We start from the raw sequence: 22,321 nt of genomic DNA on the forward strand, positions 1-22,321 counted from the left end.
TAATGCGCCTCTTTTTTTCTTTTTCTTATTTCACATCATTCCATACATTTATTGTCCCACATTGCCAGCTTGTTCCATGACTCCTGACCTGCCACCATGACGTTCAAATCACACGTTTTGTTCGGGGAACAAAAAGGATATCTCGTTTTTTCTGTATGTTTTTTTTCTGCCTTCACTTTTTTTATCTATCAGATTGTTGCTTGTTGAACTTATGAACTGTTACCGTACCTAATAGCTTTCAAAAGAACCTGCCGTTTGATCTACTTTGTTTCACTTCTCCTCGTGTAGGTTAAAGCTGAGAATAATCCAGATGTAAGTGTTTTTTTTTTTTTTTTATCAGAGCATGTGATGCTAACTGTTTTGTGTTCTGAAAAAATCCCCACTAATAATAAACATTTCTGCAAGCTGAAGACAGTTTACCATATTTCTGGAATGTTGTGTTTTGTGAATTTTAGAGTGGTGTTGAGAAAAGCAATAGGCCAACAGGCCGAGGCTAACAGAGAATGAGGTGAAGTCTGGCAGTCTTTGATTTCACCGTGGGTTCTCTGGCTGGCTATTAACACTCTGATTGTGTTCATTAGCCAGTTTGATGTGCTAATTTTTGGATTTGAGTAAGACCTCTTTTTAATATTTTGTACTTCTTATTCCCTAAATGAATCTCTACCAACACTTATTGTTTTCCTGTAACCTCCAAAAAAAATGTTATGATTGAAAATGCTGAGTTAAAGGGCTTGATTGCACATTAGCTCAACTGAGGACTTTAAGATCCACAAATGGAAATGCACTTGCTGATGTTCTTTACATCTGTTTCGTCCTTTATCCCAGAACCGGATGTTTTAATCTTGATCGTTTTATCAGTGTCAGTCAAGAAAATAATCCACACTGTTTTTTGTTTGCCTTGCTCTGTTTTTTAACCAGTCGGATGTAGATAGTAGTCAGCATCAGGCCACACAGGAAGTGGTTCACAGACAACAGCATCACCAGGGGAAGTGTCCAATATTGCCATGGGTGATCGAGACACTACAGAAGAACAGCACAGTTCTGGTGCTAAGAAGGTGGTAAAGGTTGTCAGAAGAGTGGTTAGGCGTGTGGTTCCTTTGGCGATGGAGGATCAGAACCTGTCGACTGCGTCTGAGGTGGCCAAAGCTGCCGCTGGAGCCAATTTTGTGGTCAAGACCAGCAAACCTGGCAGGGAGGATGGGGATGATATCTCCATGGGTCTGACCAGTCTAATGGGCAGAAGTAGAACCAAGGAGCACAGACCCCGCACCCGCACCCAGGACCATAAAGAGGATTTGAAAGAAGAGGTGAAGCAGGAGGAGGGGGAGAGAGTAATGGGAGAGGAAGACGAGGAGAAACACACTGTGGAGGACACGGCATCCACATCTTTACCCACCACTACACCACCAAAGACCAACCCTCTCACCCCACCAGCTGGGTTCATCCCTGCTCCCAAACCTGACCCTTTGGCCCCACCTCCTGGTTTCATCCCTGCCCCGAAACAGAACCTTCTTACCCCTCCACCTGGTTTCATTCCTGCCAGAAAATCTAGTCCAGTGCCCCCAAAACAGAATCCTTTGGCAAGACCAGCAGGATTCATCCCAGTCCCAAAGACGGACCCCCTCGCTCCTCCTGCAGGGTTTATCCCAAAGCCTCGTGTAGTTGCTGTGAAGAAACCTGAGGTAGTAATTGAAAGAAGTGCATGCTTGACCTTTAACCCCTGGGTGGAGCATGCTGCGTGATAATAACAGTTCATATAGACACGCCACTCACACTATTTACCCCTAAGGACACGTTCAACTTGAACAGACTTGGGCGAGAGATCATAATTAGGCAACATCAGAGCTTTGATATCAATAATGGAAAGTAATTCATTTGACATTTCCTCCGAAGTTGCTCATCATTGATCAGAAATGAGCCTTTAGATAATGAAGCCAGCCTGAACATGTGAATGGAAGCAGGGTGTGTGTACCAGTTCATGATCAGACTTCATCAGTGGTTGTAAGTGGGTACTCATGGCCTGCACTGCTGTGTGCACTGAGCTGTAGCTCATTACTGTCACTTCTTTCTAGCAGAGACTAGAATTTGTTCTCCTGTACTGAGACCACTGAGTCACGGTCTTCTGATGATGTTAAAAGCAACAGTAAGACAGTAATATTATTCTTATAGACTGAAATAATCGGTATACGCCTGCTAAACAGTTTTACCGGATAAGTAGAACCCCAGTGACATACGAAAATTGCCCATGAAACATGGTGTATTATTGGATATATAGTTGGATTTTTGTATGTGTATGTTCTCAGGGTAGCTTCTGTTAAAGGCAATGGCAGAGCTATTGTTCATGTCAAGCAGCTGAATTATGCTCACAGAAACTTCTTATTCTTCTTATTAGAGAGAAGGGAATTTATTGCATTGTAATGGCCTCAGTCTTTCTGACATTTAAACATAAAATGAGTCAGGCCCAGATATTTTAAACATTATGATGTAATTGCAATTGTTTGAATTTTATTTCAAGTCGGAGCAAACAAACAGTTATGGTCCAAAACTTGATCTACTGATACAGGAACCACAGTCGCACACAGTTATAGGGCATTCATGTCATAGATCAGTGGTTTTATAGCTTGAAATAAGGTGCAGCCCCCCCATGCATCTTTAGTCTTTACCTAGAATCATTATCATTCCATATGATCCCAAAGTCATTCGACTATTTTGCCTAGCAAGCATAATATTGCTGTTTTACATCATTTCAAGTACATTCATAAAAGACTATTATGAGTTTTTTTATTAGTTTCCAATGCGTAGTAAGTTGGAAAACTCTTAAAAGATACTGTTGTATCTCTGTTACTTTGAATCATTGCTCTTATATTAGGTGTAATGATCCAATTTTCATTAAAAGAATTTGTTTTTAATTTTGAAATGAAAAGCAAATGTCACCATCTGATTGTCATCTTAGTTATTCCTCCATTGTGTAGCCATGCTTGAGCATTATCTGCTTTTGTTGCATGAAGGTAAAGGAGTCCCCTTGTCCCCCTGTGGCCCCCAGTGGTAAGCCAATCCCTGTCGCTTCGCCCCAGACTCATTCTGCATTGAATGAACAGGTGTGTTCATGTAACACTGTGTTTCTCAACATTTCATGGAATGTTTGTGTGTCCTCATCAAGTCTGGATCATTACTTTGATTTTCTGGACACCTAATTACAATTACTGGTCCAGGTCCCAGATGTGGCTCCAACTGAGGAAGACTACAGGCGTGTGAAGAGGATCTTCACCATCAATGGCAATGATGTAACTTCTCTCTCCCTCAGTCTGTTTGGTTTGCAAACGCTTTTCCAAGGCTTGTCATGTGACCTGCCTGCCAGCTTCCCCACTAGAGGGAAATGTGCCGAAAGTGTCCCAGCTCTTGTACTGCCAGTACTTCTGCAAATACTTAGTGTGAAAACTTAATAGCCATGGAGATTCAAAGGTGAATATGCAGGCTTTCTTGTGTGAACAAATCCCGTATTACCTAGATGTGTACAGCTGAGGTATAAAATCTGTAGACATTTTGCTAAAACTGAGTTCAATCTCTCTTCCTCAAGTGGTTTTGGAAACACTCTTGTTTCAGGAATGTTGGTATGAAATTTCTCAAAGTAGCAGGTTAAGACTTCCCTGCTGTGTGAGTTACTCTGTTATCGCTTCCACTGGAGCACCTCCTCTGCAACGATGTCTTGTGTCCACTGGCTTTATCTGCGATTATGATGTCTGCTTATTTCACAGTGTTGAGAGCACTGAGAGAACACGTCTTTTTCCTTCTTGCTTTGGTCTCCTGTTGTGTCAATTCGTGTCTTATGTCTCCACTCTTTGCTTCTCTGTGGGTCATTGTGTCCTGACATGCTGCCGGCCTCTTTGATGTTTGCATGGCTAGCGTGCTAGAAGCCACAAATCCTCTCAGGTACAACCTGCCTGACTGTCGGCTCTGTTTGTTCTTTTTTACTGACCCCATTTTACTCACACTTGCCTGTTGTTTGGGTCCCCTCATGGTTGTAAATGGTTCTTTTTAGGTGACATAAAACAGGATATCCACAGTTGGATGAGATTTCTATATTTAATAAGTATAATTTTGACAGGGACTGCATGGCTCAGGAACTCCTGATGAACTGGTCTGCACCTTGCATGGCAGCCTCCACCATCAGAGTGTGTATGAATGTCAGTGTGAATGAGGCAACACTATTAAGCACTTTGTGGACTGAAGGTGGAGGTGTTCCCATTACATGCTTTCAATTAGTGTGCAGCTGAAAAATAATTAATGAGAAAAGGCTGTATTTTCATTTTTCCACCGTTATGTTCAGTGATATCAAACAGTTTCTCTGGTATGCTTTTTAGGGGCCAATTGTGTGAATTGAGAAAAAAAAACCTGCATGCAACAATGGTTTCTAACTTTAGGAACCGTGCTTCCCAAACTTTGTAAAGTCCTGTACCCCTTGAAATATTCATCCTGATGCTAACACCACCAGTGGCAAGGCTAGCACTTTTAACATTAATGCTAGCTCTGTCCCACATGGTACTGGAAACCTCAGAGCAGTTTAGACTGACGAGACTGGGTCCTTAGCTGGCACCCATATTCATCCATATCCGAGCAAGTCTGGCAGCATATTGAGGGCGAAATAGCCTTATTTTTCCTAACCAAAGGGAAAACAAATGTAGGTCTACTGGGTCCGTATCCACAGGAGACCCTCCCAAACCCTCCCTCTGATTGGCTAGCACTGCTGCCTAAAAGTGTGTGGAGTGAGATGGATCAGGGTCAGGGCCAATCAGAAGAAGAGAGGGAGTGGGTTATCACAGAATGTATGATGGAAAAACATGTAACACTGATTTATTTATGATGGCTGATCTTAAGAGGATACTATACACCCGGGAGGGCTATACGTCCCTTGGTTTGGGAATCATTGTTTTAGAATAACACACAGTATGTTGAATGTTGGTGTTTGCATCTACCTTGTGAATGGTGCCCTGCATGTGCACTGATCATGTTAACTTGGACTGTTCACATTAATTCTGTGCTGACATTAGCATTAGTGCTGGAATTACGTGACTGAATCTAGTGGTGTTACTTGACTTGTGTTGCAATATTGGACAGCTGCTGCTCTTGCTGTATTCTGCAATGTCTCTGTTGTGCATTTGGAAATGACAGTGGAGTGAGTCAGGTCACTGCAAGTGCTGATTTCCTCAGCTGACCTCTGCTCCTGCTTCCCTCCTCCAGTCCAAGCCCATCGAGGACCCCGTGGCTATCCTTCAGGCAGCACACTCGGCAGCAAAGGTTTGACCATAACTGGGTGCATTCCCCCTGTATTTCAAAGTTACGTGTGCTTTGTGTTTCTGATAAACAAATAAAGATTAGCCCTGTAGTTAGCAATGCAGCACCTGGAAGGCCCAGATTTTATTTTGATGTAGCACCATGTTTTGAAGTGTCCCTGACCAACTGAAGAACCCCCTCAGTTGCTGTCAAGCTCAAGCAGAGCAAATACTGCATATGTTCCTGTTAATTTGGTGGAGCTATTCAGCCTTTATCATGTTATTATGGGTGTTGTGTCTTGATTGCTTGTCTCCTTAAAGTGGACCTGAAGTGTTTCTGTGCATAATTCCCTCCACACACTTGTCTTAAGTCATCTGTTCCCCCTCACACGTGTTTTTGTCATTGTGATGTACTCCATTGTGATGAAGTACTCCTGTCTCACCCTCCAGCTGTGATGCCTTTTTAGTCAACACATAAACTTGGTGTAACTGTAACATGGTGAAAGGACGCAATCCAGTTAACATATTGTTTGTGGGCTTTTTACAAATGTTTAGGAAATAAAAGAAAACAGTACTATTCATCCTCTTTCCATGTGTTGATGTGAATGTGAAGATCATATCGATGTCAATCATATATATTTGCCAAATTTTTCGTATCTGTGCATCATGTGTGTTATGTATCAGTTTGTCATCTGGAATGTTTTTACTCTCTTACCAGGGCAAAAGTGAAGAGCAGATTGTAGCAGAAAGAGCCTGGTACCACACCGAAAAAGTATGGCTTGTCCACAAGGATGGATTCTCCTTGGGTTAGTAATAACTATTGTTTTTAATGAAACATGACAACTTTTTGTTAAATACTCTTATTTACCATTATTTTTAAAGCCAGGCAAGCAGACAGAGACCTTTCTCCTCTCTTCATGCATTACAGAGCCCTAGACCCCCACTGAACGACTGGCTGCTAGTTAGCTTAACATCTTGTAGTTTTCAACAGTTTTTTTCCTGCCGCACATTAAACACATCCTAGCTCTATTAAAGCAGACAACACCGTTTTAGAGGAAAGTGTATTTGATGAATTTTGAGACATCTTCAAACTTCCCCACTGCTAGCATTCATTGGAGTGCAGATAACTAACAGTGGGGGTCTGGAGCTCTGTAAAGCACACAGAGAAGAGAGAAGGGTATGTGCTTGTCTGGCACTAAATATGACAGATAATGAGCATATTAAAAAAACAAAAAAAACAAAACCTCTTTATATATTCTTTATCTCCTCCATGTCAGTATTTTATAGCAAGCTTTCTCCCCCCCATTCGTTTTCGATGTCATTCAAGTGTTACACTGTAAAGATGTGTTTTTGAAGCATAGAATGCTTTTGCAACTTTGATGTTACCTCGGGCTGAATGTAATTAGACTAACTGTGTTTTCAACACTGAAAACTTGTTTAGTTTTAATGAAGCACGTAGACATTATTAAAAGATAGAGCTGCCAGGCTTTGTAAGACACACACATTAAATGAAGCGTCTGGGCTCAGGTTGAGATCATATGATGAATGAACTCTTGTCTTTGTGGTGATCCAGCAACTCTCCTGAAGACCGAAGCAGGCAGTCTGCCAGAGGGGAAGGTGAAAATCCGCCTGGAGAGTGACGGATCTTTATTGGACGTGGATGATGATGATATAGAGAAGGTGTTTAATCATCACATCAACTCTGTCTGAACCACATCAATTAGGAATGACGGTAGGCAAGACTGTGACCCCTTCTGACTTTGAACTCTAGGCAAACCCTCCGGTATTTGAGCGTGTGGAGGACCTGGCCTCTCTTCAGTATTTGAATGAGTCAAGCGTGATACACTCCTTGCGTCAGCGGTATGGCAGTAACCTGGTGCACACCCACACTGGGCCCAATATGGTGGTCATTAACCCCATTAGTGCCCCCTCAATGTACTCTGAGAAGGTAAGCTGCACATATAAGGACACATCTCAATGAAACAGCTCAACAACCAGAGGTAAATTAACCCTTTAAAGGTATTCATATAACATAATGTGTTTTCCCTGACAGGTGATGCAGATGTTCAAGGGCTGCAGAAGGGAGGATGCTGCCCCTCATATTTACAGCATGGCCCAGTCTGCCTACAGAAATCTCCTGACCACTCGCCAGGATCAGTCCATTGTCTTACTGGGCAAGAGTGGCAGCGGCAAAACGACAAATTGTCAACACATCATCCAATACCTGGTCACCATTGCTGGCAGCACCAACAAATCTTTCTCTAGTAGGTTGAAAAGAATCCACATAAATCATCAGAATCTTCTGTGCTCTGCTAAAAACATCTCTGTGTTTCACTCTGCAGCGGAGAAATGGCAGGCAGTGTACACAGTTTTGGAGGCATTTGGGAATGCCTCTACCTGCATGAATGGGAATGCAAGTCGCTTCTCCCATATTGTATCCTTGGACTTTGACCAGGCGGGTCAGGTGACTTCAGCCTCTATTCAGGTACAAAAACCCCCCCCCTCACATTTATACACTAGCAGGTGTTCTTTCTTGGATGCTAACTTATGTTTTCTCTCCTGCTGGAACCTTGCAGACCATGCTTCTGGAGAAGATGAGAGTAACTAGAAGGCCAGAGGGAGAGTCCACATTTAATGTGTTTTACTACCTGATGGCTGGCGTAGACAGCGCTCTACGGTCAGGATCACTATCATGCATGTATTATGTTGCTGTACAGTGTTACTTATACCTTACTTATAGCGTAAGGTATTTATGTCATCTTCAGTCTTTATCTGATATTTCTCAATCAGAACTGAACTGCACCTCAACCACTTTGCTGAAAACAACGCATTTGACATCATGCCTCAGACCAAGGTAAATGCTAATTATTAGTTTTGCTTAAAATAAAGTTTATAACTGCTATGATATAAATACAGTTTTCCTGGTGATATAGGAGTCTAAATATAATGCAACACAAAAGCAGACTTAAAAACATACCAGTACAGCTGTTTATCTGCGCCAGCTCACCAATACTTGATATCAATACAATGATCGATATCTACCATGCAATGAACGTGCTAGCAAACTAACAGGTTGGCTTTAATGCCACAGTGTTTTTTTTCACAGCAGCAATTTTGATATGAAATAGTAGGAAAACAAAGGTGTTACTAATGACACCAAAGAAGGCGTCTGTCCCTGTAGAGCCTTAATGAATGGAATTAGTAATGCCTGTGCTTACCTGCTATTTCATGTCAAGATAGCGAATGAACCAAAAGGACACTTTGAACATCTGTTGGCAGCCATGCTGCTGTGCACATCAGCAGGCCTTAATTTATGATGGGCCAAAACCAATAAATACTAACAAGGGTTTTTTAAATTACTTTGATGATCAATTTAAAAAAATGGACTCAAAAAACTTTTATTCAACAGCTGCTCATTGTATTTTTACTTTTAATTTGCAAGTTGGTCTGTTTTGCAAAATACCTTCATGTGAATTACTTAACTACATCTAAGAAGAAACTTGTTTTTGAAAACAGTATTATTGAAATAAATGTGATATCTTCCAGGCAGAGGATAAGCAGCGGGCCTCACAGCAGTTCACCAAGCTGCAGGCCGCCATGAAGGTCCTTGGGGTCAGTGCTGATGAGCAGAGGGCCTTCTGGCTCGTCCTCGGGGCCATCTACCATCTCGGGGCTGCAGGAGCTACTAAAGGTAAGATTGTTGAACTAAATTGCCATTCCACTGCTGCACATTTGTCAAGATAATTCCATATTAATACCAGTAACAAAGAAGGACAGAGAAATTCCTGCGCATTACAGTGCTGACTTGCTAATTAAAGAACCTGAAAAGACCTTCATCTTTTCAAGAACACTTACAATAACAAACTCACAAATCTTGAGGCTGCATCAGCTCACTGTTTGTAACATCTTCACTGTGATGCAATGCAGCTGTAATCCAGATGAATAATGCATTTGCACTAAAAGGTACACACAGGTTGTTAGAGCATTCTAATGCAATCGCTCAAACAGAAATGTCACAGATTTAACCTGCAGTAGTTCAGTAATGATCATACGCAGCAGATTAAGTATATCAAATCTGAGCGTGTGTCCGACCGAAGTAATGTGTGACCACGATAAATAAATTTGGAAGTTCTGAAGCCTCAGTAAAACTGTTCAGAAACACTGTTGCAGCATTGCCTGTTTTAGTATATTCTAACTGTTGTTTACATTTTGCTCAAAGAATCAGTTCTGCTGCTGGCTCTCTGTAAGACTTCTTCTTCTTCTTCTTCCTCAAAAAAAGAGCTTGAAGGCATTAAATAAACAACCAGCTGTGTTGATTTTTTTCAGCTATTTGTATGACGAAACTTAGAGTAAGAGTTTGATGGTTATAATGTAATAGAACTGCTTCTCACTGAATTTGACTTGCATTTTAAAATCACATATCTGTCATTTGAAATTCTTACATTAAAAAGATTTTTATCACTGTTGAGGTTCAGATCATTTTTTTCAAGGATGGCATTGTTACTGATTTTTTTTATGGTAATTTTCTGAATGTAGATCTGATAATTACATCTAGATATTTAACTACCTAGACCACATAATGCAGATGTTATGTCTTATAAGAATGCTTCATTTGCATATGTGACCCTCTCTGTTTTGGGACTTTTCAATAAAAACTAGAATATCCTAAAACTATTCAACATACAAATGACAAAAACCGTATAGATCAGAAGCAGTGATTGTAGCTCTGTAATTTTTTTGTGTTTTATACACATTCATTGTCTGCTCACCAATTTATCGGCATTCCCTTCTGCTGGAGGCCTGTCTTTACGGTTGCAGTGTAACATCATCCAGGAACTGTTTTTCATCATTGCCCAGTTTAGCATCTGCTGTTGGGAATTCCGGCACTTAGCAACTTTTCTCTGATCTGCAAATTACCGCGTGACATATGTCCTGTCCTGTCAGAACTGCTGGCCTCCTGTTGCAGGATTCTCATGTAGAAAGATTTTGTTTTACTATAAAAGTTATAACTGAGAGTTGACACACAGGTGAGAGTTAGACAAGAGAGAATATCCTGTTTATAAAATCTGTCTATATGTGTTGGCTCTGTGATGGACTGGCGACCCGTCCAGGGTGAAGCCCACCTCTTGCCCGAAGGCAGCTGGGATAGGCTCTAGCCCCCCCCCCCCCCCCCCGCAACCCTTAACAGGATAAGTGGTAGAAGATGGATGGATGGATGGATGGATGGATGAAAATATAGTCATCTTGCAGATCAGGTTCATATTGTAACACAAGAGGGCAGCAATGATCTCTAATCCACTAGAACTAATTAAAGGCCCACTACTGAAGATGGGTAAGAGAAGGGGGCTTATGTATTGTGTTATCCAAGCAGTATAAGCTAACACAGTGTCCTTGTGAGTTTATTTAAATAAACGTGGTGGAGAACATCTACTAAGGAAAATATGAAAATATCTTTTCATGCAACGATTCTGCAGGGCTGATGAAACACAAACCTTTTCTCTCTTTACCTTAAGTTCCACTCCTTGTTGAATTAAAACTGCTTTATATTCCTATCCTTACATTTCCATTTCTTAGAATAAATAAAAATTGTTTTCTTTCCTCCAGTGATGTATATGTAAATACATGAGTTATTGTCTCCCAGTGATAAGCTTTGCTCTCATTCTCAATTGGATAAATTCATTCATAAGATTTGAACTTGAAGTAGATGTTGAGGAAGCTTACTGATGTGCCTTTTTTCCCCCTCCCAATGAATTTAATTGTTTTTGAGACCCAACATGTTTTAGAGCATGTTTTCATCAGCTGTGTTAGTGTCAGCATGGCCAGAGACATAATCCTACCCCGTCAGCGACACTGTTGTCTCAAAACTACCAGGCTAATCATGCATAAGGGTTAGTTGGCAGAAGGGCTAATGAAGGTTTTTATGCATGTGTCTCAGCTGGCAGGAAACAATTTGCACGTCACGAGTGGGCCCAGAAGGCAGCCTACCTGCTGGGATGCACCCTGGAGGAGCTCTCCTCCTCCATCTTCAAGCACCAGGCCAAGGGCACCCTGCCCAGAGCCAGCATCAGCCGCCAAGCTCCTGACGAAAATGGCACAGCAGACACGGGTACCACCCACCTTTTGTCATTCCCAACACATACATGCATACATGCACACCTCTGCTGCTCATCACCTGGGGGAAATTGCATGCTCTGGAGAAAATAAAGCTTATCTTAGTAATGAATACCACAGCCTTACAATGGCTATTGACAGAGAATTCACACTCCATATCGGGATGAGCAACTTTGGTTTTACTCTTCATTCATTGTCCTTGAAATCATAATTGCCTCACATTGATTTTTCGCGTGTGTAGGACTGCCGTCAAGCCTACAGCACATGTTGAAGGGCATGAGCACAGTTTAAAGTCTATTCCAGTTGAGCAAGACATGGATGACATCTGTTTCCTTTATCACCTCTGAACCTGCACCCATAGATGTGTGAGCTCATGGAAATGAGAATAAACTCAATATTTGTGAGACAGTGCAGAGTTTAGCAGGTGGCCATTTAACTGTTTAAAAGTGATTTACAGTAACAATTTAACACATATTTTGAATACTTTATACCTTTGGGTATAACATGCTCAGATATTATCCTTTTAGTAGTGAAGGCAGAGGCCGTAGTCCAGCCTCTACTGATTATTATTAGTTTTTTTAATAACTGCCTCTTGTGTTATTTGATGATGGGGAAATTATTGTCAAGTGTTTTTTTAAATTACTTTTCACGGCAGGGTCCAAGATGACGGCCGTGGAGTGTTTAGAGGCCATGGCAGCTGGGCTTTACTCTGAACTCTTCACTATCCTAATTTCTTTGATAAACCGGTTAGTATTTCTGTTTTCGTTTAAGATATGCAGTGCAATATACCGTAAATGTACAGTATTTTAAACATATTCCATTAAATTCACCAACTTCTCAAGTGTCTGGACACCTGGATTAAACCTTTGCAAGGGATTTTACCCATGATTGAGTTTGAAGCATTTAAGACGTTGAAGAAAATTTGGATTAAGTTCAGTGAGGGTTGAGCTAGAGTGCAGAGAGCTAAGGATGCAGCTATGGGTCATAAGGTGAAAATAATCAATACAATATCTTCTAATGTGTGTGTGTGTGTGTGTGTGTGTGTGTGTGTGTGTGTGTGTGTGTGTGTGTGTGTGTGTGTGTGTGTGTATGCGCTTGCATGCGTGTCTTTGCTCTAGGGCCTTGAAATGCAGCCAGCTCTCCTTGTGCTCTCTGCTCATTGTGGACACACCAGGCTTTCACAACCCCAGGCTAGCGAAGCGCGATTGTGGCGCAACATTCGAGGACCTATGCCACAATTATACTCAAGAACGTCTGCAGACCCTCTTCTACCAGCGCACCTATGTGCAGGAGCTGGAGAGATACAAGGAGGTAAGGATTTATGAAGTACTGCGTGCTGTGCACACAGCCTCCTTCTCATTCTTCCTCCTACTTCTTTTCCTCCCCTCTCTCCCTTTGTCTGCCGCTCTCTGTCAGATACATCAAATCCAATAGTGTATGTGTTCACACATCAGATACACTATCCATCCCACCTGTCACAAGCTGTGACAAGCCAAAGTAGTTCATGTGTTAGACCTTCTCATTAGTGATGCCAGTCTTCACCTCTTCTGCTGAGATCAAAGTAAAGTCACTCACAACTGCCTCCGGGAGACACGCCTAGCTGCACAGCACTGCTGTTGCTCCATGATGGAGGAACTATTCTTCTTCTGTCCTTCTTTGAATTCTGTCTAGACCACATTAAATGTGCACAATCGTCCCCAGGAATTTCTGATATTTAAGAATGAAGGATTGATTTCAATTTGTTACAAATATTCATCCAGTAATGCTGTTCCAGGTATCCATCTTATTCAAAACACAGCCGATAGTACACTGAAGTTAACCAGAAATCTTGATTGTATTACTTTTCATACTTTGAGTATGGGAACCTGGGATTTCCCACCCACGTTACCACCCTCATCCTCTGCCTGGGAGAAAAGGAATTGGAGCGAAATGAAATACTGCATAAATCTGTGTAGCATAATTCACTCTTGTCAGTGAATTTCAGAATATAAGAAGCTGTGGAACTGTCATTGAAAACTGGGTCAAACTCATTTTAAACAGCTCTCAGTACCAATAATTGCAGTGACAGGCAGGTTTAACTGTGATACACACGAGCGGCGTATGCTTTACATTTTAGAATTAAACGTTGTTGAGTGCTGCAGCTGTGTGGATTGTTTTTTGGGTTTTTTTTTATGTGTGTGTTTCCAGATTAACTGTCTGCAGCCGAGACTCATTTAGGCTACTTCACATAGACAGCCGACTTGAATGCTAGCATCTGTCATGCCCGCACTTTTACTATTAGCATTGCAAACATTTTCACACATTTCCAGTGCAGCCTGCACTTTGTCACCGTCAGCCGCTTCATGCCTGTTTTGCTCTGGTGAAGGTAATTTATTATATTTCATTCCACTTCATTCCAGAAGTGTTATTGGCTGCCACAGTAATGAAATATTTGTGATTTTTCATTCATTTATAGGAAAAACAGTTTCAGCAAATGCCAAACGTTCTACCTATTATGTGGCTTTTAGGTTTCTTCCATCTCATATGCTATTGTTTTTTTCACTTCAATACCCATAAAAATAATTTATTAGACATCACTCCTGAATGAGTAACTTGCCGAGACAACCGCCCATGTCCTTCCCGTCTGAAAAGGGCACTCATACTTTACTCTGAAGGGAAGGCTTACAAATTCCAGATCCTTCCACAGAATTAGCATGGTTCCCGGCACCCTCACGAGGCTCACAGACACAGTCACCCCTGTGATAAAGGGGAGTTCATTTTTTGACATACTTTTTGACAAGAACACATATATGCACAGTTCGTACCTCCATACATGTTTCTTTTTGTCTATTTGTCTTTCTGTCTGTTCTCAGGATTATGAGCCATAAGGCTGATTTTTAATGGGGTGGGGAGGTAGTTCAAAACAATACTTTTAAAAAGTGTATTTAACCATTTAGGTACTCATCACAGCATCACTTTTTTGTGATTCCAGAATTCAGAAAGGGTCAGCCACATATACGTAGCCAATGCCACCAAACAACAGCAACACGGTCTGAACTGTGAGCTCAAATCAATGTTTTTGTGGATTACTGGATGAAGAAGATGCAGATGACAACATGCTTGAGAGTTTGTAAACAGACATTTTTGGACGTTTTTGCTGTTGTTTGAAATTTGTGGACATCATTAGCTTCAAGCTAAATATACTGTGACTGTCTCTTTCTGCGTTCTGGAATCACAAATAAGTGACACAAGAAAATTTTATTTGTGTCACTTATTTGTGTCACAAATAAGTGACACAAATAAAATTTTCTTGTACTTTTTTAATGAAATATTGCTTTTGTAGTATTGAAGTATTTGCACTGGACACATACACTGGACGGCAGTCAGGCCAATAAACCCATTTCTCTCAGGCAAAAGGCTCTAAATGAATTCAAAGATGGATTGTTGTTGGAAAAACAAACATTTACGACTGCAGCATGGTTGAGGTTGCAACATGTCAGTCGCCCTTGCTGTCTTTTACCTCAATGTCACACTATTGGAGGATTTAAATTGACCTTTTATTGACCCATCATAAGCATGGCTGTTAATCAGCCAACTGATAATCTATACCTGTGTCAGAGATGGATTATTTTATCAAAGAAGAAAGCACATGGAAAAAAAAAACCTTTGAGGTAATACTAAAACAGGCTGAAAGCAGCTTTAAAATTGTGGTCATTGTATTTCAGGGATTTGATATTTCAAAAGTGATTTTAAATTTCAAAAATAATCTGTTTTCGGGTGTTCTCCTCTGAAGAAAATAAAACAATAACGGAACAGGTGGTCACACTGAGCCAGACTGTGCCTGTAACAAAATACAAAAACAGCAACAAGAAAATAGTTTCCCTACTAAAGTCTTATTGCTATCTAACATACAAATAGGAACATAACATAAAAATATGAAACCACATCTTGCACTGCACCTTATCCTGTTGAGCAAGCCACCAAACAAACATTTCCCTGGGAAAAGTGCACGGCAAAGTCACTTCAGTCCTGTTTGATGCTGGTGAATCATTGCACTTTAAAATATCCCTGCTAGCTTTGCAGACTGTGACTCGCAGTAGCAGTTTGTTTACATTGTTCTCATGCTGTAGGTGAAACACCGACACTGGCAATCAAAGGAACTCACTCCTCAGTTGGGAAATTTTAGTCATACAAAACTATTACCAGGATTTTTATAGAAAACATACACATTGACATTGGTCATACTGGCAGGAGAAATGATTAAATGTGATTTTCTGTTGCACTTTGAGGAGCGTGTCAACCTGCGTATTTCTTTTCCTTCAGGAGAACATAGAAATCGTCTTAGATGACACCGAACCGAGCACATCTCTGTCTGTAGCTGTGGTAGACCAAGCATCAAGCCAAGCACTGGTATGTTTAATGTCTGCCTCTTCTTTTGTCTTTAATATTTTGTTGTAATACCCTCTTGTATAGTCAGATATGTTTTGTTGAGATTTTTATGCATAAACCCTCTATCTGTATAATTACATGCAGTGGAATACATCTTGGAACACCAAGGGGACTCACAGGCCTTTCATGATCTATTTTCACATGGTTTTCTCTTGGCACCATTATTTAATTCAGAAATGAATATCAGCAGTAGATGTTTTTGTAATGTGAGTTTTCAAATGCTGGAATTTATTGTTTGGCAGAGGGTTGAAAGAGAAGGTGGGAGCAGGGAAAGAAAGGTTAGAGAATTGACTTCAAAAGAAGAAAATCGATGTTTGGCCTTCGCAGCCTGTGATCTGCTCCATGGAAACAGATATGTTGGAGTTTAGAGAGTCAGAGATCACTTTGGTCTCATTCAAGTTGCTTGGAGTGTTTACTTTTTAATGTGTCTGTACTCTTATGTTGATATCATCGGAGACAATGAACTGTAGAGTAGCACACCAAAAGAAGAAAAAGATTATTATTTGATGTACATTCAAAAGCTGTTAAAAATCTGTATTTTTTTGTATTGTTTTTTTTTTTAACAAAAAGACACTTTGATCAGGGGTACTTTTTTCGGGCATTTTATTTTCCTGTTGTAGCTCAGATGTCCAATATCAGAAACAGCCTCATACACAATTCATTGCAAGTTTCATAGTTGCTACATGTCTGCTCCAATCTGATACTCTGGGTTGGAATCGGTGTAGTGTGCACTGCTGATAAGGATGTCTCCAGTGCCATTCCCTGATAGCTGTGAAAAACAGTTTTTGGATTTGTGGTTTTGGTTCCAAGCTCCCAGAAAGAGTTCAGACCAGAGACATGCTAACCAAGCTAGTTACTGCTGCATGCAGGTCATTTTCTGTGCAGCTCATTTACCTCTCCAGAATGCCAAGGAGATGATGTTTTCACCTGTATCTGTTGGTTTTTACTGAACTGATTTAAATTCTGTTTTGTGGAAAGACGCACGTTATGTCTGAGTGCAGAGAACTCAGCTGATCTGAAAACTGTCATATTAAACAGAAAGATGACATGTTTGTCTGTACATATGTTTATTTGACAGGTTCGCACCGTGCGAACAGATGAGGCCCGAGGTCTGCTGTGGCTGATGGAGGAGGAGGCACTACAGCCTGGGGGCTCAGAGGAGACACTATTAGGGCGTCTCTTTAGTTATTACGGACCTGCAGAAGGCGAGAGTAAAGGTGAGGAGTGTACATTCACCATAATGTACACTAGAAACGAACACAGAGCATATCAAGTCTTCTGCTTTACCATGTGGTAACTAACTTACAAGAGGTTGAACATCAGTTTTTTGGGAAATATGCTTATATTCTATTCTATCCAGACCCAAGCAAGATGGAGATCCTTCTCTCCTCTGTGCTGTATTAGGGAGCTGAGACCTACGGTGATCAGCTGACACGTAGTTCGAATGAATGGATGTGGATGGGAAGTGTTAGCAGATCTCTGTAAAAAGTCTCTGAATGCAACAGTCTTTGCCTGCACTTGTGTAACTGGGGTTGTGCATAACATTTGTTACGAAATAACAATTTAAATAATGAGACATTGTAGTTTTAGAATCAGACAGAAAATTGGAGTTACTTTCCTGTCCGGGTACAGTGATTTTTGTGCAGACCCTAGATTACGTCTGCCAAAAAAACAAAAAACAAAACCCATTTGTTGATGACGAAGAGGAGCCGACTTTGTAAGAGAAGATTTTGTCTGGACAGACGAAGATGCCTCAGACCTCTGTTTGATGTATTTAAGCTTACGCATCCCACGCACTACCATTTGTGGCGCTGAGCTAACCAGCAGTCAGCTGGTCTTTGAGCACCCTAACGTGCACAAAGAGGAGAGACAGATTTCTAAGGATGAGGAACAAGCAAATTTCCTAAGTAGTTGTCTTGTTTCTTTAAACAAACATGTTTGCTATGAAATTAATGTCATTGGTAATACTTCAGAGTAGATCCATCCATTTCTACCACATATCCTGTTAATGGTCGTGGGGGGGCTGGAGCCTATCCCAGACGGGTCACCAGTCCATCACAGGGCCAACACATAGAGACAGACAACCATTCACACTCACAGTCACACCTACGGTCAATTTACAGTATCAGTCAGCCTCGTCCCCTCTTGATGTCTTTGGACTGTGGGAGGAAGCTGGAGTACCAGAGAGAACCCACACAGGAACAGGGAGAACATGGAGACTCACACAGGAAGATCCCGCACCTTAGCAGGGGCTTGAACCCAGAATCTTCTTGCTGTGAGGCGACAGTGCTGACCACTGCACCACCATGCCGCCCCAGAGTAGAGTCATTTTTTACTTTTTTAAACAATATTTGTTAGTGGTTTTTATATAAATAAAAACTCCCCTTTTTTGCTGGAGTAGACTGCATCATATCATTGATAAGAGTTCTCTGCCTCTCGGTGTAGTAGCTTATACATCAACTGGTATTCAACTAATGACCAGAGTTGTTGAAATTCTTCTTTTGTTTATGGCTGTCTACCTTGCATCTCAAGGTTACAGCTCATACAAATTCCCCCTGTAGAATTCTGCAAAGAATAAATGGCAAAGTGTAATCTTATTCCCCAAGCACAGCAGCTGAAATCTGCTCCATTATATTCTTCATACAGGTCAGATTCCTTCATAGTTTATCCTTTATCCTTTATCCTCCTGTGGTCGATCACATCACTCAAGTCAGAAGTCATGTTATTTATGACTGCACAGGATGTTATTATAGATTTAGAATAACATAAGAATGTCATGGACAGGCTCACATTTCAGAATAACAGAAACAGCCCAGATCCACATAAACTTGTGTTTATTTTTGTCATCTCTCTCTCTCTATGTGAACAGTGAAGCATGACTCTCACACCATCTCCTACATTTACATCAGGTCACACTTTCCTGTTGAAGAGTGAAAAGGATAATCATTTCCTGCTGGGCCACAGTCATGGGACTGACTGGGTGGAGTATGATGCCCGTGGGTGGTTGCAATTTGCAAAGCAGAATCCTGTCTCCACCAATGCTGCCAGCCTCCTGCAGGACTCCCAGAAGTAAGAATTACACGTGAAGCAGCAGTCAGTCTGTTTTGGTCATTCATAACATGTACTTAAATGGATTATGATAGAAATTTAGGCTGAGGAAATGTTTTTCCTGCAGGAAGATCTTAAGCTCATTGTTCATGAGTCGAGTGGGCGGAGCCACGGTCCTGTCTGGTTCCATTGCTGGTCTTGAAGGAGTTTCCCAGCTGTCTCTCCGGAGGGCCACTAGCATGAGGAAGACCTTCACTTCAGGGTTGGCTGCTATCAAGAAGAAGTCTTTATGCATCCAAATAAAGCTTCAAGTGGTGAGAGAGGAGAAGCTGAGACTTAAACCTTAGTTGGGAGTGTATGTGAAGCTTTGGCTAACCAAATCAGGAAATGTATCTATAAAATTAAAATATTTAATGGATGGAATAACGAATAACGGGCGGCACGGTGGTGCAGTGGTCAGCACTGTCGCCTCACAGCAAGAAGGTACTGGGTTCGAGCCCCGGCTCCATCACAGGATCTTTCTGTGTGGAGTCTCCATGTTCTCCCTGTTCCTGTGTGGGTTCTCTCTGGTACTCCGGCTTCCTCCCACAGTCCAAAGACATCAAGAGGGGACGAGGCTGATTGATACTCTAAATTGACCGTAGGTGTGACTGTGAGTGTGAATGGTTGTCTGTCTCTATGTGTTGGCCCTGTGATGGACTGGTGACCTGTCCAGGGTGAACCCCGCCTCTTGCCTGAGGGCTGCTGGGATAGGCTCCAGCCCTTAACAGGATAAGCAGAAGACAATGGACGGATGTATAACCTGTTACACATCAGTCCTTACAAACTGAATTTTTTTTTCTATGTGTACGCTAGAACTGCAACATCTGGATATTAACAGGATAAGTGGTAGAAAATGGATGGATGGATGGATGGATGGATGGACGAATTAACGAATAACTTTAACACCATTGACTCATTGAAGCCCGCAGGATGACATATTTTGGAAGTCAACCTCTAAGTCAGCATCACCGTGAGTTCCCTCAACTAAAGGCAAATGGGATTTTATTATTGGAAGATTTTGTACTATTGAAATAAGCTCCATGGCAAGCAAAGGTTTGTAAGACTTCACACTGCAATCACAGAAAATGCAAAGCTATCTTTAGGCTATAAACTTCATGTCTCCTTTTTTTTTTAAACGTGTTTGGCATGAAAACATTTAATGTCCTTGACAAACTCTGTAGTCTTGTTTTGCCTCTTGTTAGCAACCACTGTTCTGTATTTTATAGGGTAGAACAAAATGTTCAAATATTTTAAGGTATTTAACCAAAAACTCTTTGATTCCAGATGAGGGAACTACAGTTTCAGCAATGGTAACTTATTTCAAGGTTTTAGGACTCACTTCTTTGCTGCTCTATGACATGATTCATTTATCAGTTCCCCTCTTACGTGCTTACAAGCTATCCATAGAATTTGTAGTGTGGACCATTAATTGCTTCATGCAGCTTAGAGGAAAATGGATGGGAGCAAGGCCAGAGCCTGGGCTGTAGCCAGAGCTCAGGTTGAAAATGATTTTAGGCCTGGTGTTGGTGAGCTAAGAGGCAAAAGATAGAAAAAAAAAAAGTTAATTTCAGAAATGTACTCGATTCAAAACAAGAATAACCTATTTTGTAGTATTCGGAGAAACATTAACATCCACAAGCTCATATGGTTCATTGTGTTTTGTTTGATTTCAAACAAATAAACGAGGTCACTGAAAAGCTTGAATCCAATTGCAGCAGGAAACTTATTTATTCATTTTTGTGCAATCAACATGAAAATATTAGGGAGCGTGTGTATTCTCCTGCAAAAATTATAAAAAAACCATGAGGCAAGATCGACACATACACGGGTACATGTTTTCCAAACTTGGCTTTAAAATATGAATTTAAAATATTCTGTCTCACAGAGTTGTCATGGTGGTTCTGAATTTTTATGTGACTAGATTTAATACAAGACAAATAACAAGGGAAAGGTGTACACGTCAGAGCCAGAATCCAAATCTTTTCAGTTTTCGTAGGGGTGAGTCAGATTAAGTCGCCAATAAGTAGACTCATCAATGACAGATATGACATTGGGTTCTAGCCAGTGCAGTCCCTCCATAACCCTGCCTGTTTTGTTTTGTTTTTTATTTTTGCAGGATGCTCTCCTTGACATGGTGCGGAGGTCTAGAATTCACTTTGTTCACTGCATATTGCCCAAGGCAGATGCCCTCAAGGCTTTGAGTGGATCCTTGTTCAAAGGTGGAGAGTGTGAAGCTCAAGGGGAGAGTGGAGACCCTGGATTAATGCAGCTAGATGTAGCCTTGCTGCGTGCTCAGCTGCGTGGCTCCAAACTGCTCGATGCTCTCCGGATCCATAGGCAAGGTTAGATGGCAGCTGAAGTAACACAAACCTCCCTCGTTATGTGTTGTAAAAAAAAAAAAAAAAAACTTGTTTTTTTTTTTTTAATTCCTGCGAAATTTGTCACAGTCTTCCAAAACGATTCACTTCTGACCTTCACAGGTTACCCCGACCACATGGTGTTCTCTGAGTTTCGACGGCGCTTTGATGTGCTGGCGCCGCATCTCACCAAGAAGCATGGGAGGAATTACATAGTGAAGGACGAGCAGAGAGTAAGTCAATCAGCAGGAAAGGGAGGGTGAGAAGTAAAGCCCTGCCAGTGGCCAAACCTGGTGAAGATTAATGTTGTGAGGAGGCAGCTTCATTACATCTGGCCTGATTTGTCAGCAGCCAACTGACAGAGAAATAAACCTTCATTCATCAGAGCTACTGTAATGATCTAATCAACTCGACCTGATCAGTATCTGGCCTCTTAAAGGGCCGGGTCACTGTTGTGGCTTTGAAATTGCTTCACTCTGTTCAAAGATTTTCAAATGCCGCTATCAGCTTTTTGAATGTGGGTGCTGAAAAGTCAGTATTTGGCTGAAGAAATTAGAAAAAAAGAAGCTTGTTGCCTTTTTATTTCATAGAGGTTAATATCAATGAGAGTGCACAGTGTGTTGGTTTTCTGTGCAAAAGTTTGCTTCTAGAGAGAAACCCGAGAGTGAAAGAATGGGGTTAAGTGAGAGGAAATCTCTTTTCCCTTGTGCCAGTGTACCGGGGCTGAGTTTCTGTGGAAACACTGGCAAACAAAAGCCCCTCAGTGCTGTAATCTAGACTTGGTCTTTCAGCCTAGAAACTCATGTAGCGAGAAGAGGCTGAGATAACAATAGTACACACAGGTTCATAGATGGCTGATGGTGTACCTCTGGATGGGCAATATGTGAGGTTAAGACCGCCCGAAGGGGTCTTGAGTTTTAAGCGAGGAGCAGGTGTTTGGGGAGAAAATCTTTCCTCATGCTAACAACAAAGAAGGGGGCTGAACTTGGCTGTTTCAGCATGCCAAGTTCAAGGACTAGAGCTGAACTGTTGCTGTGTCTCCAGCAGCAGAAAGACTAAGTTGTG

General features: G+C 41.4%; 2 protein-coding genes across 3 annotated transcripts in view; both read left to right on the top strand.

The window, feature by feature from the left end:
- LOC147248932 (unconventional myosin-XVIIIa-like) overlaps positions 1 to 22,321 on the top strand; it is a 63,650-nt gene that overhangs the window by 8,787 nt on the left and 32,542 nt on the right. Inside the window, exons 3-22 of one of the 2 annotated variants that reach the window (XM_086225916.1) lie at positions 3,213 to 3,284; positions 3,904 to 3,930; positions 5,239 to 5,295; positions 5,989 to 6,076; positions 6,844 to 6,950; positions 7,042 to 7,218; positions 7,324 to 7,534; positions 7,613 to 7,755; positions 7,847 to 7,947; positions 8,061 to 8,124; positions 8,817 to 8,961; positions 11,206 to 11,376; positions 12,037 to 12,127; positions 12,500 to 12,692; positions 15,684 to 15,770; positions 16,888 to 17,026; positions 18,719 to 18,878; positions 18,985 to 19,171; positions 21,016 to 21,241; positions 21,380 to 21,489. In XM_086225916.1, coding sequence (XP_086082042.1) covers positions 3,213 to 3,284; positions 3,904 to 3,930; positions 5,239 to 5,295; positions 5,989 to 6,076; positions 6,844 to 6,950; positions 7,042 to 7,218; positions 7,324 to 7,534; positions 7,613 to 7,755; positions 7,847 to 7,947; positions 8,061 to 8,124; positions 8,817 to 8,961; positions 11,206 to 11,376; positions 12,037 to 12,127; positions 12,500 to 12,692; positions 15,684 to 15,770; positions 16,888 to 17,026; positions 18,719 to 18,878; positions 18,985 to 19,171; positions 21,016 to 21,241; positions 21,380 to 21,489 — 2,556 coding nt within the window. The remainder of the gene's footprint in view (positions 1 to 3,212; positions 3,285 to 3,903; positions 3,931 to 5,238; positions 5,296 to 5,988; positions 6,077 to 6,843; positions 6,951 to 7,041; positions 7,219 to 7,323; positions 7,535 to 7,612; positions 7,756 to 7,846; positions 7,948 to 8,060; positions 8,125 to 8,816; positions 8,962 to 11,205; positions 11,377 to 12,036; positions 12,128 to 12,499; positions 12,693 to 15,683; positions 15,771 to 16,887; positions 17,027 to 18,718; positions 18,879 to 18,984; positions 19,172 to 21,015; positions 21,242 to 21,379; positions 21,490 to 22,321) is intronic. The other variant, XM_086225918.1, reaches the window with a different exon arrangement.
- LOC147248933 (uncharacterized) lies at positions 941 to 1,742 on the top strand. The gene has a single exon (XM_086179038.1). The coding sequence runs from the start codon at positions 1,005 to 1,007 to the stop codon at positions 1,740 to 1,742; it is 738 nt and encodes a 245-aa protein (XP_086035164.1). The 5' UTR covers positions 941 to 1,004.

Source organism: Aulostomus chinensis, chromosome 15, assembly GCF_037954235.1.
Source record: "Aulostomus chinensis isolate RoL2024-O1b breed Wild chromosome 15, RoL_Achi_v1.0, whole genome shotgun sequence".
Classification (NCBI taxonomy): domain Eukaryota; kingdom Metazoa; phylum Chordata; class Actinopteri; order Syngnathiformes; family Aulostomidae; genus Aulostomus; species Aulostomus chinensis.